Source organism: Botryllus schlosseri, chromosome 6 (assembly GCF_051294905.1).
Source record: "Botryllus schlosseri isolate E-star chromosome 6, Bs_hap1, whole genome shotgun sequence".
In the NCBI taxonomy this organism is placed as follows: domain Eukaryota; kingdom Metazoa; phylum Chordata; class Ascidiacea; order Stolidobranchia; family Styelidae; genus Botryllus; species Botryllus schlosseri.
The window spans coordinates 15,911,514-15,928,186 of NC_137241.1; the positions used below are offsets into that span (position 1 = coordinate 15,911,514).

The window sequence follows — 16,673 nt, forward strand, 5'->3', positions numbered from 1 at the left end:
CTTCTAAAATGTTAGGGCATGTAACAAGCATAGCCTTAAAAGGGTATATGGCAATAGTACCATAATCGTCAGTTCATATTTTCATCCGACAATTGTGCAATGAACAGATAGGAGAATGCCGACGCGATCAGTTGCTGTGTCTTAATCAGACATGGGGTGATTACTTAACGAATGTAATCGAGTGCGATTACGATTACAGCAAAATCAGGAAGTAGTCGATTACGATTACATTTCAAAAGTAATCACGATTACTCACGATTACATTTGTTTTGCTTCCTAGAACTAATTTCAGAAGAGATATTGGAAGACAATATAAGACTTGCGATGAAAAGGTCTAATGAGATAACAACTTTATTCATAAATCATACGTCATTTGCTTGTTACGTCATAATGTACCCATTGCCCAACTCTATGCAGGACTATTCGTCGCACCCAACGATTTGCATTCTTGCCAGGTCCGTAACTGCCACACCCCAAATTCCCCAATAGGACCGGGAGCGAGCTTTAAGCGGACTCAAAGGTATTTTCAAGAGAGTTAATCAACTTGAAAATTTTCTTCCAGCGTCGGGATTTATTGTCTCTAAATAGCTTGATTTTGAAATGCATACCGCTCCCCCTCAAGAAAAAAAAGCATGCATGATTTATAGGAATAGGCATTTCGGTGGCGGTCATTACCCCGCCACGACACACCAAAAGACGTATGCAATTTCGGCCAACATGCAACTCCACAAAGTGTGCTACCAGAGAATGACCTTGGCCAAAACTTTGGGTATGTGTCCATTGTCTGTAGCCGTGACGAATAGTCCGGTCCTTCCAATCTGAGCCCCAACAATGCAAATGCCAACCGGGGCACTCACGGAGGAATGAAGACATGACAATTTGTATGTGCGTCTCACGAAAGTTTTTCTTCTAGTCTGCTACGTTTGGGCGACTATAGTATCTTTTGATTATATAAAAGACGGGAGGTCACGAATTAACAACATACAATAAAGTAATCATAACAACATACCAGATGCTGTAATTATGAAATACGTGCCCCCAGCTCTACCGGTAAATCTGAATGGATAGAAATATAATGCAATTACCAATATTATTGACGAAATTCAATCATCAACTTGAAAACTGACCACCCTATGGGTCCGACTCGAGTCGCGATTTTTTGGTGACTAGATCTGACTCGAGTCATTTTTTCAAATGCGTAAATTGACTCGACTCGAGTCAATTTTTGTATTGACTCGACTTGTACTCGAGTCATGCAAGTCATATGACTCGAGACTAGAGCGGCCAAGACAGACATTCCATGTAACTTCGAAGAATAGTAAATTTACCACATTATTTGTATTTTGTCTATCAGTCCTGATACTTGGAAATGGGGCCGTAAACTGTAAAAACTGATGAAAATTACTATATTATGAACACGAGCCATTCTATATCACTCGAGCAAAGTTGAAAAAATGGTTTGTACCGGAATGATCTGAAAACTGATCTGAGAACATAACGACTTGGACTCGTACTCGAGTCAAACACGATGAGTCGGACTCGACCCTATACTAGCTAACTTGGACTCGGACTTGACTCGGGGGTGAATTGAAAATGACTCGACTTGACTCGAGTCAAAACTATAAAAGTGAGATTGACTTGTAACTCGGAACATTGTGACTTTGGTTGCAACCCTACCAATACCAATGTTTGGAGTGGGGGACGAATTGCTGTTTTGGTCCTGATTGTAGCCTACCTATAACCCACGCAAACATGGTATACAAGCGGATGGCTATGGCGACTGGTATAAATGTCGAGTGAAGAATTGTGAAATAACGATTGGCGCCCGTTCCAAGTAGAGTCATATGAGAATAAGATAAAGTGAACTTAAAATTCTACCTTACACTTAATACAGATACTGAAAGCTGCCGTTACGAGAAACGGCATAGAACGGCTCGGTTATGATATATATCACCAGCTGTTGATTTTAACCATCGTAATGTTTTATTTGACGAGTACAAAATTTCAAATCTTTGTCCGGTGTCCGTACAATACATACGTATACTATAGAGATAGGCCTACTGCTCGCCAAGCAGCAACGGTCAAACTGTGTTTAACTAAGCATGACCAAACATCAATACATAAATTACTATTTGAAACTATAGGCAGAGTGGTGATTACTATCTTACTGCGAGGTAGTGGCGTATGGAGTGTATTGATAACCTGATATACAGCATGGCTTACACTGTTCTAACAATCACACAACAATGTACATCGAATTTATATTTACTACGTGTGGATACTTCTTACGCAAGAAATAGCAGAGCTAATACTTCTGACGTAATAATGAGCAGTGGCGTTTGAAAATCAACCGTTTGCGCTATCAATGACCTGGTATAATATCTCTTCCTTGTTCACGAATGTTCGGTTATGTCATATTCATTGTACGAATAAAAAGTAATCGTTCTTTCACAAAGAAATCGATTAGATATGTGAAGAAGTCGATTACGATTACGATTACTTTGGATTTTTTTCGAATGTAATCGATTGCGATTACGATTACTTGAAAATGCTGTAATCGTCGTAATCGATTACGATTACTAATCGCGATTACCCCATGTCTGGTCTTAATCTCGCACCCATCTTCGCCTGGTATGCGATGTCACAGTTACATTTGACTTGGTTTATGCATTGCGTGCATACTACATTCGATTGCATTCCATATTATCTTAATCTGCCAATCGAAGCCGTATACCGAATACGTGTGAATGAGACTTGATGCTGAACTGTGAATTTCGAAGAGCATGAAAATAGTATTTTCAAAACCATTGGCATCTGCCAAGTCCGTTCGTTCGTTTATTATTATTTTCATGGATTCAAATACCACAAGACTGCGTGATACACTGAAAAACTAAACACTGGAAACGACTTGTAGTAGTCATCCAATCAGACACATGTCCGATTGCCTGTCTGTCACTTTGGCCTTGAACAGAGGTATTCAACCGGTGGGCCATGACGATGATGCTGGAATCTCCGACTTCAACGAAAGCTACTGATTGTATAATTATAGTGTCCTATATGGTGTGGTCACTAGTAGCGTTGGGACCCCGGGAAATCCCGATCCCGGGATCCCGAGATTTGAAGCAATCCCGATCCCGGGATTGGTCCCGATGAAATCCCGGGATTTGTGAACAGCATCTACCAAGGCTTATGTAGCGCCATATATCTTATTTTGGTAATAAAGCAGTGTCACAAACTCGGAAGATTGTCTAGAACAGTGGCCTCAAACACGCGGCCCGCCAGAACTGTTTTTGCGACCCGTGTCGGCGTTTTGAATTTTCAAGCATTCGACAATATTAAACTCGAAAATTTCAGATTTCGGATTTGAGAACTTGAAATTTCCTTCTAAAACCACTCCAACAACCTTAATCGCTATCACACACCAAACGTCCACTAGCTGCTAAATTATAATGCGACAGCTTTTACGATGACACGATGCATTTGTCGTCTCGCATGGTTTTAACTGTCTATATAACTCCTTATATCGCCAAATTATGCCAAGCACAACAATATTTTTTAAAAATATTGAAAAATATGACTTTTTCGTGGCAACCGTGAATATTACAATAGTGTATTACATTTTCACAGTGTGTATGGAATGCCAATCTGCAAGGTCTGACAAAAAAGGCGTACTGGGAAATACATATTATACCCCTATTTGATGCTGCTGCCCGCCGCGTCATCTAAAACTTCGAAATTGGCCCGCGAGCAAATTGGAGTTTGGGACCCCTGATCTAAACGATGATACTCTCGATGCTATTATGTTTTGCGTCAATTCAATATCACAAAGACTAAATGTTATTTGTGTAACTTGTATGTGTATTTTACTACTTTTCTAATCCCGGGGAATCCCGGGATTGAGGAGCGAAAATCCCGGGAAATCCCGATCCCGGGATTTCAAATTTGATCCCGAAGTCCCAACCCTAGTCACTACCAAGTGTCCACTGTCCATTTGCCTGAAGGCAACAATTTGACGGTAATTTTTGACCGGCTTGCCGAGCGCAAAATTTGATATAACGGGTATCATCCGAAAGCTGTCACGGTACTGATTGCAAAAATATAAATTTAATTCTGCTCGTGGCCCTGGTACCAGAGTTGGATCAATTACATTATTTCAGTTCAATTACAATTACAATTACAATTACTTTCATACATGTTTCAATTACATTACAATTACAATTACTCCATGCTAAAAATATCAAATTACAATTACAATTACAATTACTCCTTGCATGCTTCAATTACATTACAATTACAATTACTCCTTGCATGCTTCAATTACATTACAATTACAATTGCTGCTGTTGAACATGTAATTGAATAATCATAAATTCAACCGTGCTCCTTGACAACCGTAGCGTCGTAATTAACAACAATTCAAGTATTCATGTTTCATTCATGATGCGCAAATACCCATTAATTATTAAAAAGAAAAAACGTTTTCGAACTATTCCAGTATGCAGTATGTCGTTGAAAAATGTATTATAATATATGCACGTGTTGGATTTGCGTATATAGTATATAATTAAAGAAATATTATTATTTTTATCGAGGGACGTAGGAATTAGGATGAGGAGTAAAAACAAAACCGTGCTTTGTCAGATAAGACGTTATATAATATCCGGTGGTCTGGTTAGTTAGCCAGACGAAGTAACGATGCAGCATCGTGATCTGAAATCGTATTGTAGATTGCCAACCCACGGATAGATGCGCAAGATGTGAGTCACGGATGAATGCACCGACAAACGTACTGCAGAGCCGGCTAAAAGCAGCAAATTTTGTAGTCCTAGAGCTGGCGATCCAAGCGTCCAAATTTGATGCATCTGGTCTTTATCGTAAGCTATTGATGCACTAGTTCCGAAAATGCAAATTAAAATCTCGCCAGGGCAATGTCACTGCTCCAAAATAGCCGTTTAAGGCCGGCTGTTCTGAAAAGTGAGAGCGCCGCTGCAGCATGACCACAACAATGACCAATTACGCCCAGCGATTGTTCAGAACAATGCCGATTCCCAGACTTTCACGACTATTCTGGGATGGTACCATTGCATGGAAATATACTTTTATTGCAGAATCAGTGCGATTAGGACCATACATATCAAATTTCGACGCTTGGATCGCCAGCAATTGGACTATCAATTCTGCTGCTTTTAGCCGGCTCAGCAGTTCGCTTCTCGGCGTATTCAATCTTGAGTCACGTGTTGCGAATCCATCCGTTGGTTAGTAATCTAACCATTGTATACAATGGCAGCCGAGGCCAGCATAGCGGTAAAAATAAAAAACTTCGCCTGCAAGGGCGCAGTCAAGGGCTTCCGCGAATGGATCCATCAAATTCCTTGTCGACATTTAAAGAGAATGCATTATAAGTCAATTATTTTCTGTTGTGCTTGTCAGGTTTCGATAGCAATTTAATGTAATTGAAATTGTAATTGAGCGAAATTTTTGTCAAATTACAATTACAATTACAATTACACAAAATAAAAATGCTTCAATTACAATTACATTACAATTACATTGAAAAATGTAATTAATTACATTCAATTACAATTACAAATTACAATTGATCCAACTCTGCCTGGTACCCCCCAAAATCAGTCTCGAATGTTGCATTGTGACGCAATTATGCCGTCTGAGTAGCTTAGGAGCAAGCAAGCGCGAGAATGAGAGTGCAAATGCCCAATCGGTTGCGCAACAATGGCAAATACGCTTGCAGTTTGCGCTGTTCCTCACCTGCTCCAAAATTTCTTATCATTTCTACGCCACAATCTCCAAGAAACATCCAAATCCAAGGAATTAATTTTGGGTCCCTTCTGTAACAGACCTCCGTCTGTAGTTGATCACACACGATTCAACAACTGCTGCAGAGACTTTATTGTACGTCTGTCCGCCGAAGCGGCCAGAAGCAAAAGAGGAAGTGAAAGCACGATGCGATAATACTACAACTGACGTAAGGGGCAGCATAGAGCACGGCTGCCACACTATTCCCCATCAAATTTGAGAAGTGCCTATAAAAGCACTCTCACAAACTATAATAAAAAAAACAGCAACATCAAAACCGACAAGTTCAAAATCACCAACAAAATCGCAAACATCCGCATGACCGCATCACATTAGCAGAACACTAACCCTAAACTAACATCAGTGAACAATTCTCTAAACTAAAACCCTAACAACGCCGCGCCACATCAACGGGAGAGTCACATGCTCCATCCCCTCTTCATAACATCGGACCGGGAGAGTCACAAGCTCCATCCCCTCCACGCGCGCTAACATCAGTTCCGCCAGTGAAACAGTCATTACGAAGTGAAGCCATCAGTCAAGTCTTCAAACTTCTCACGTCGATGCAAAACTGCTTCTTCAATCGGTTCAGATAGCCAATGCCGTAATTGAATTTCCGCCCATCTTTCAGCATACCGGTACTGTCCAGGAATCTTCAGAATTGCAGCCAAATTAATGAAGTAACGTTTTTAGCGTGCTCGCCATTGTAACAGACCTCCGTCTGTAGTTGATCACACACGATTCAACAACTGCTGCAGAGACTTTATTGTACGTCTGTCCGCCGAAGCGGCCAGAAGCAAAAGAGGAAGTGAAAGCACGATGCGATAATACTACAACTGACGTAAGGGGCAGCATAGAGCACGGCTGCCACACCTTCGAGCTCCCCCAAATTGGGGGTTTGCGGTGAGACAGATACGGCCCTCGAAGATCGTATAACTCTAACCCGCATACACTGTGTGAGTGGGGTTTTAGCGCCACTATGGTGGTGAATATTGCTACCATTCTGGGCCCGCTTCAAACAATTCTTTGGTGAATGCGATATACTACAGAGAAGTGGAGTAAGAATTTTTTATTATGCTAGCTGTACAGTGTACATAAAATGCCATGTACCTATTGGAGTTGCGTTGTCAGAACATTAAATCCAATGATGCAATCAATTCATGTTACTCTTAAATTATGTACATTTACTTCATGGTCGGACATTATTAGACCGACACCAAAGTTTGATGTGCTGCGCTAAATGCTCAGTCCATTACGATTCGTTGCGGTGGTGCCGTATACTTCCACAGATAGACGATAATTGATAATAAATTGCAATTGTGCCTATTTTTATATTACGTTATTAAGACCTGCCGAAGTACCGTATATCTACCTCAAATGCACGTCAGTCCGAGTTTAATGCACACTCGTCTCAAGGGCATAAGACGTATATGATACTGCATACTTGGTCACTTCAGAATTTACTTCCAGTTATTATATAATCGAAATTATTTTCGTTTCTGTTAACCGTAGGTTTTCATATCCGGGGAAAAAGCCGTCACCTCTCTTCCCATTTTCGACTTGTACATGTGACTTCATACGTGCAATGATATATATACAATGATTGGAAACTCCAGTGAGCTCTGCTCTGCGTTTGAGCGCGTCGCGAGTCATGCTCCACTACAGGTATGAAATCCATGTAAACAAAACGGTTCGCCAGCAATCTTTCTTCAGGAACTGGCGTTAACGTAGTGAAAAGTTTTTTATCGAGACCTCTTTTGCAGGTGAAATGTGTGCATACTGTACAGGTTTTGGCCAATACCAGTAGCATGGCGAAACTGATGTACCAGTGTGCCTACGTGATGAACATTGCGATCGGAGGTGGTCTCGCAGTATCAAATAAAAGTGGATACTTCATAGTACGAGCTAGAGTTGGGATCAGGTCACTATCTTCAAGTAATTGCAAATTTTTAATCAAGTCACGAAGTCATTTCTAAATTTTTCAAGTCAATTCAGGCAGGTTCTAAAACTGACTCTGAAGTCAGGCCTTCTGAAGTTGTGAAAGTAGGCAAAACCTACTTGAGGATATCGCAAAAAGCATCGCGTTTTTGAAGTAATAATAGTCATTATTCCTTTGTTACGGAGATTCATCTTGTGATCCGAATGCTCATATATACAATTGAATAAAAATAAAAATATTTTTGTTTGATACATATCAGGAGTAATCGTCAGCAGCTTGTAGATACAGTATACAATTGACTAACAGATGTATACAAAGTAAAGTCTAACTCATTTCTTCATACTACTCGAGTACTTTTCAGACCGTTCATTTTCTGCTTCAACAAGTAGATTTCAATATCCAATTGACTAAGAAACGTCTGCAAAACCTGGTCTTAACCTACTTTTTCAAACTACGGTACTTCATGAGTACAATTTACCATGATATGATGGTATATCTTATAAGTGTATGTGTGCGCAAGAGCGACCCACAATAGGTAGAAAGTTCCTGCCACTGTCCATGTCAGGTTTGATAGACTTGTGCGCAGCCAATGATCTATAAATGATTGTTCACAGCATATACTTTGTATGGTCATTAAATTGTAATGCTGTCCATGTCCAGTCCAGTTTGTCAACTCTTACAATCATAGTTGACATGCAAGATGGTGACTTCGAAGAATGGGACGGAATAGAGACTATCCAACAATCCCCTTCACTCAACAAATCTCCGAACTTACACATCACCATCTATTCCCTCAACGGTCGAGGTGATCATGGAAGAAGTTGATCGAATCCGAGCATCATATCAATGTGTCATAGCATGGGTATTACAGAAGCAGGATTTTGAACAGCTTAAATACCTCACCTCTTCATGGACTCCTAAATGCTCTGATACTAGTCGTGTCTAAATTTCAATGAGGATACCAACACCATAATATCATTGAGAATTTTATACAGGGTATGGATATTTCATTTACTATAACACTTGAAAACTGCATAAACAACTTCTGTTATCATGTCAGACTTGTTGTCATCTAAATTCAGAATAACAAGAACCAAAATCGTACTCAACGGAAAGCATTTAAGTCAAGTGAATATGTAGCAAAAGGGGATTTTCATGGTTATGCAAATTACAATATCAGATATACCTATGTTTAAGCCATTCGATAAATGTACTGTCTGCATCTATTTTTGTTGTAATTTATGAAACTGTGCTGTGCTATTATGAACAATCGAATAACTGTGCCTAGTAGTTGATAACGTCAATGTTTCTTGTCACGTAACAAAAATATATATTCTCAAATGTTATTTTTTCGAGCTTTCTTATCCTCTCTTAATGACAATAACAGGACAGCAGTTGGATGGTACAGCAGCGATCTCACATGACGTTGAACATCGGAGGGCATTCAAGCATCAAGTACCATGGCATTTGAACACTAGTATGTTTCAAGCCTCTTTAGAAATCAATTATTCTTTGAAAATTACCATATCGCAGGTGCGGCCAGATTTCCTGATCAGGATAAAAATGATTCCAATAACGGATCAAGACTCAATCTCTTGGTGATAATGAGGTAGTCTACTCGATGGATTGGCAAAAATGTCATTGTTGTTGTTTTCTTGTCTCTTTGATAAGCTTCCCTGCTCACGAATTTCGTTGCTGTTTCTGCGGCATAAGAATATCTCCAGTTTTGCAGTAGCGGCATATCTTTTTCCAGCTAGTACAAGTGAAGCAATATTATCTGGAATGCAATATGACTTTAAATGACAGTTGTAGCTGAACTTGGTTGTCATATTCACAAGGCACACGAAATTATCCACAGGTTGCATTGTAGTGTCCGAGCGAGATAGTGTAATGGTTATGCGTCCGGCTTCTCGAGCGGTAGGTCGTGGGTTCGATCCCCAGCCGGGTCATACCAAAGACTCGAAAATTGGTATCCGCAGCTATCCTGCTAGGCGCTCAGCAATCACGGATAGCATGGAGGAGAAAAAAAAACGGGGGCGCAGACTAGATGACCTCATGGGGCCGTATCGCAACTCCGTCGTCAAAGCATCTCGATGGTGCAGGCGAAAAAGAATATCATATCTCTCTCTCTCTCCATCTCTTCACCTCTCGTACTCGAATAATATGCATAGTCTTTCAGCAAGACTATTTTTCTCTGCATCAATCGATCCAATGAGTATCAATCCAATCCGACACCATTCGTCAAAGTATTTTTCATTTTGACTACAATCTTTGGAAATATCTCAATGTCTGAAGCAAAGTGGAACATGACATGGTTGCTTCTCATGGACGGTCTGGTGTGCCGAAATCCCATAAGATAATGATTTGCACTTTTATTAAGATCCCTGAATCCTTTTCAATTTCCTCGCGGATGTGGGTTGCTTTGCGGCTGTTTCAATACACGAACAATCTTTTCTTGAAAGTTAGAATGGACTATAATTTATAAAAAATGTTAACGATCTTGTAACAAATTTATGCATGAGACATTTACAGAATGGGAATTTGTTATGTCACAGTTTTGCCAGTCAACTACAATTGAAATCAAGTTATTTATTAAATCCGTCAAGTATTTTCCGTACTGCCGCATATGCAATATATATGAGCATGAGCAATATGCATATTCAAGAGAGAGATTTTGCATTGGATGATTGTGGAGTTACATTGCTGGAAAAATAACCTGGGTATTTGAGGCAGCAGCACATACAATGCAAGTTGATGCTCATGCTCAGGTCATAAAGCGTGATGCAAATGGCGAAAAGTTATGAAGGTTATACATAAAAAACCATAGACGTACACACTATACAATGACGAAGGTTACAAAATCATTTCCTAACCTTTCAATGAATAAGACACCATAGAATGTTGCTCGCAAATGCATAAATCATCTATTTTGTACAATCCTTCCAGCTATCAATCTTAACGAGTACTCCATGTTAATTTTCACGGTTTACAGGCAATTCATGGGGAACACTTCACAACGGGTAGTTCATACCAAAGAAGTGCCAAAACGTTTACCACGTAATCGCTATACTGATACTATGGTTGCCAATGAACTCGGCCCTACAATATTACAACATATACTATTATAAAACTACTTAGTTGCTCACACAATTATCGTAATCAACCCTTCTCTTTTAAAAAATCAGGTGACATAAATGCTGCCAGAATATTTTAAAATCCTCTTTTAACATTAACAATCCTTCTAGGTTCTGCACATCTATATTGATACTCACCCAGAGTATCTATTAATTTTTTTGGCTGTGTCGTACATGCATGGTTGCAACCGATGCTAAAATGCCTCACAGCTAGTCGGTACTTTGATAAATGTGCGTTGTTAAAAGTTATATTAGATCCTAGTATGCAGCACTGCCTCACCATGCTCAAGAATCCAACAAAAACTAAACCAATTGGGGAAAATCAGTGAATTAGCACGCCAGAAAGGTTGATTGCAGAACTCCCCCACAGTCGACATACGCAATTCCGTACCTCTACTCAAGCATATCCCGCGACGGACTGATTTCGCCGGGAATCCATCTTATAGCGTTAAGGGGCGTGGCAGTTTCCAACCATTGTATATATATCATTGATACGTGCCACTACTTCTGATCAGAGACGGATGAAAAGCTTTTAGCAGCCTACGTATTATTCGACAATATGAATATATTTTCGAATATATGAACTCATAACAAGTATAATTGGACTTTCACTGCTTCCTCAATTTTCCAAATAGCTCTGTGGCCCACCTCAGATTACTCCTGTGACCCACCCTTTGAGAACCCCAGGCCTAGGCCAAGGTGGGTGTCTGATCTCAAAAATGCTCAAAGTCGTTTTGGCACCCTCCTATCTTTTCATTGTATCGCAGTTTTGTGGTGAGAGAGAGAGAGTCTTTATTTTCATCCAACGAAAATACATAACACACGGCAGTGATGGCGGTACAGAAAATATGCTTGCACTGCAGCACAGTGTTCGGTTTTAGATAGGAATGATCGATAAGACCGTGAAGGTCATCTAGTGTTTTGAAAGGATGAAAATATTAATAAACTGATATTTATACAACATCGGCATATTAGCCTACACGCCACACCACCTTCAAGAACACGCAGAAATAATGCTTTCCCAAAAACCTGTCCAATAGGCAGTTGTATTCGGAACCGGAGCCACAGTAGTGGGTAATTGGGTATCGCAAATGCTAAGAGAAAGCGCGTGAGCACTTCGAGCACTGGGCGAGCGAATCAGTAACCACGACCAGCAGTGTTGCCAATTTAGCGATTTTCGCGCTAGATCTAGCGATTTTTCATCCGGTTTAGCGCCAAAAAATATGGATCTAGCGCCTAGCGATAAATCTAGCGATTTTCGAAAAAGTATTTAGCGATTATTTGGCGCTTTTTTACCCAATATAACCAATAAAGATCAGTTCTAGCCGACGACGGCATTGGCTATACCGGTCACCAGAGTGCGGACTCCGATGAATTATAAATTTCTAACCTACGGATAGATAGTAGATACGCAACTCCTGGTGGTTACGCATGGGCAAACAGTGTCTCTTCTAGCTGAGATGGCTAATCTAAAAGTAGCATAAGTGCTACATCTGGCGACCTGAGTGCTGAAATTTAATATAATTGGCCATGATCGAAAGCTATGTGTCGCAGTGATTTCGAAAATACAAAATAAAATCTCGTCAGGACAATGGGACCATGCACTCCAAAACAGCCCTCAATGTCTGCAAATTCATCAATGGCACCGCCGCATCACAATGAACATAACAATGACAAATTTAGTCCAGCGAGTGTTCTGATCAATGCCGATTTCCCGACTTTAGGGGCTGTTTTGAGGTCGTTCCATTGTCTTGACAAGAATATAATTCGTATTGTCGGAATCAGTGTGACACTAGCTTTCGCTTAAGACCAGATTAATTAAATTGCATACCCCGGGTTGGTCCTCGGATTATTTTCTTAAGGTCTCTACTTATTGTGGCTGGCAAACCCGGTTCAAGTCGTGTTGTGTCGGGTCAAGTCGCATGTCGTGTACACGCGTGTCAAGTCGCATGTCGTGTTCAAGCACTCCAACACAGTTTAGAGAAGTCAAGCGCATTTCCACCGTACATCGCATAACGTACTCACGGACGCATCGAGCAAGGCACGCTTATATAGTGAGTGGTTATGCCTGCAAACCTGGTCGGTGGTCACGTATAGCGATCATCGCGCAAAGCGATCTGCTTTATCGAAATGCACTGCACGTTTTGTCCCGCTTAGAGTTGACTATTACGTATTATGAACTAGAGATATGATAAGTGACTTTGGCCCCAGACGAGTAAAATATCGCTGAGAAGAATGTATTGGTATATTGGTTCAATTTAACGCCTTTAATAATTAATGCAGATTTAGCGCTATTTTTTAGCGCTTTTTTCTCAATATTTAGCGACATCTAGCGATTTTTGACACCAGTTTTAGCGATTTTCTTCCATCCGGAGTTGGCGACACTGACGACCAGTAGTCTATTCTGGCGTACACTTACCGCAGTTAGTACCCCTACCCCCTCTGGTATTGGTATCTTGTTTATTGGAACGGACAAGATCTTTTCGTCAGCCGGTTACAATATGTTGTAGGAGTTGCGGTTAAATTTCTGCAACTAGCTGGTAGACAGGTATTGCATTGCTTATTCTTTTTTAATAGTAGATGACGGAATCTCCGTCAGGCCGCCACCAGTTACACTTACTTGAGACTACCGATTACTACGCCGTTAATACTCAAATATGTATCAAGATGCACGTACTACGGAAGTTGGAAGGGTTTGAATGATATCTGCATGAAGATACCACCCCTGGCCCTGGCCCTAACCATATCAAAAACTGATATTTCTATTCCGTTGCTGATAATATTATTTCAATGAGTAATTTACAACGTAGAGGGACTGGAAAACAAAACTTTTGAACTGTGACATGCTTGTACTAAAACCTATACACCTTCACAGTATACCAGTCCCTGCTTGGTTTTGGTGCTCATGCTGCAATTTCATTTAAGATTTAACTGTGTAGGTAGTTCTGAGTTGAAAGTATCGTGTATCGGTATATGTATTTGCAACATAACCTGGACAAGTTGATACCCATGGTCAACTCTGTATGGAATCGGTGTCCTGTGCTCACACAATTCTTTATTTTGTTTATTATTTTTATTAAATTACTTGAAACTTCGAGAATCATCGCTGCTCACCTGTTATATTAGGCACAGGGTACCGAGATTCCAGTGGGGAACTCTAGTCCACTTTTCTCAGTGACTGAGTGACATGTTCACGACATACCGGTAATGCAAGGGATTGCTTTGTTCAGGCCATATAACACTTCCATAGCAATTGTTAGGCAAACTGGTATATATAGGCCTACTGTAACATGGTAACTATTACTGTTCTGACAATCACATGAGTCATGACAAGAAGAAGCTTAATGATGTCGGTCAGCTATTTCACGTTTGATACCCACTTTTTAACAACATCAACAAATTGTACCATGGTGTCAAATAGCCAATAAAAGTATAATGTTGTTTTGTGTTCTCGTCTATTATATAATTTCCCAGGGTACAATTAGGCAATTAGCTTGATAATTCCATAGTCTATCACTTTACGCCAAACTGAGTTTGCCTCGACCCTGTCTCTTGGTTTGGATGTTTCATGTATACTAACATGTGAAACAATCTATAGTTGTTTGGTTGACATTTGGTTTGTATTATTTCACCATTATATTTTGTCATGGATGTTGTATAATCTATGATATGTGTGTTACCGGTACTAGGCGGCAGAGATGAGCACTTGAGGAGATTTGAAATTTCTATGTCCTAATCCTAGACCTAATACAGAAATTTTGTATATTCCAATCCTAATCCTATTCCAAGATGAACTTGTAATTCCTTCAAGTAAGCCTACATCTTATGCCTATAATTCTGTAAAACTAAATAAAACGCATATTGAGTGCCAAAGTACGTGGAGTAACTTTTTGCCATTCGCCACAGAACGTAAATCTCCCTGAAAATTGGTAAATCTAATCCTAATCCATTACGAAAAAAATGTGAAATCCAATCAAAATTTCACAAATCCGGTTTTTAGAAATCCCAAACCATGCTCATCTCTGCTAGGCGGTGCTGGTACATCAATATTATCATTGCTGGTCAAGGACTACTGTTGCACTAAATTTTCTCATCCGAAAGTCTATCAATTTTCTTACGTATGTGGCAGGCTAAGCGTAATTTCCTTGAACAGAATTCCATTAACATTAAATTGATACCAGTAATCATGTCTACCAAGTTCCAACTATGCTTCTGAAAATGGATATTTTGTAGTTGTAGTACTGAGAATCACGCTGGAGATATTTAACTCCTGTTTGAACTTAAATTTCTACAGCGCGTCAAACTGACTCTAAAAGCTAACTAGAATTATGAAAATTACTGTCAAAACACTGCAGCAACAGACTTTTACTGTAGACGTTGATGCATCGGAAACGGTCAAAGTTTTGAAACAAAAAATAGAGGAAGCCAGGGGTAAAGATGCTTACCCTGTCGAGGGGCAAAAGCTGATATACGCTGGAAAGATGCTCAGCGACGATAAAAGTTTAGGGGACTATAAAATTCAGGAAAAAGATTTTGTGGTCGCGATGGTCACGAAAATAAAGCCACCGACACCCTTAACCCCAAAGCCCTCGGAACAGCCACAGAGCTCTACGACATCGCAAGCCGCCACCGCATCTCAACCTATGGAAACGGAAGACAAGCCACAAGAGCCCAAACCGTCCGAGTCTTCAGAAAGCACCTCGGTGACCGACAGTTCACAGACAGCGTCAGCAGCTCAGTCTCAAGAATCGCAAGCTTCTGACGCGAGCGCTATCGCCGACGAATTGCTGAGCGGAGATCCCTACTCCGCTAACGTGGAAAATCTTGTCGCAATGGGCTTTGAGAGAGAACCTGTCATTGCTGCTTTGCGAGCAAGCTTCAATAATCCGGACCGGGCTGTCGAGTATCTGACAACCGGCATACCCGAAAATCTGCAACCTGCACCCCAGCCAGCTGCCGGCTTGGAGGTATCACAGTCCGCAGTCGCGGAGCCAGCTCCCGTGTCTGGGGAGTCTGCAGAAAACCCTTTTGAATTCCTTCGCAACCAACCGCAGTTCCAGCACATGTGTCGCGTTCTGCGAGAGAACCCGTCCTATTTGCCGAGCTTCATGCAGGAATTGAGAGAATCTAATCCTGAATTGCTCGCGCAGATCAGCCGAAACCAGCCTGCTTTCATAGAACTGATCAACTCTGGCGGAGAAAACGACCAAGCGGATGAAGCTGGCGGCGTGGGACAGGCGGCTCGGGGTTCTGCCCCGCCGCCCGGAACTCAATATATACAAATTTCAACGGAAGACAAAGCCGCGGTGGACAGGTTAAAAGCGCTCGGATTCGCTGAAGCCGACGTGTTGCAAGTGTATATGGCTTGTGACAAGAACGAGACATTGGCGGCTAACATTCTTTTGGAAGACCCCGACCGGAATTGATTGTCTATCTAGACTTGCATATTTTCGAGTTTAACTTTTGCTTAATTTTTCTTGATGAATTTGTGTTTGGCTAGCGGCTATTTGAAGTAAGACACCTCGTTGTAATGGAACTTTGATCCTGCCAATGATGAAGTGAGGTTTTTGTTACAGAGGGGATGCTTTCCGACTTCCGTGTCTCCTTCAGTTTCTGTCTCGTTTTGAGAAATATTCGCTTTCTGATTCTTATTGAAGTGAGCCGCTATTGAAGGCTAATTTTGCTGTGCCTCGTTGGCAATGTGGTATGGATGTGACATATTTGTTGCTGAAATAGTGGGGCGTGGTTTGAGGTAGAGAATGAGGTGTCTTTAGAAGGGCAAGCCA

The 16,673-nt window shown here is 40.8% G+C and overlaps 1 protein-coding gene across 1 annotated transcript in view; it reads left to right on the forward strand.

The window, feature by feature from the left end:
• The window catches only part of LOC145441169 (lysine-specific demethylase RAD23A-like), a 127,497-nt gene extending 110,894 nt beyond the window's left edge, over nt 1–16,603 (forward strand). The window contains exon 2 of the mRNA XM_080318977.1: nt 15,180–16,603. Within this exon, the coding sequence (XP_080175103.1) occupies nt 15,216–16,313 (1,098 nt within the window). The 5' untranslated portion in view covers nt 15,180–15,215 and the 3' untranslated portion in view covers nt 16,314–16,603. The remainder of the gene's footprint in view (nt 1–15,179) is intronic.
• Nucleotides 16,604–16,673: the final 70 nt, after the last annotated feature.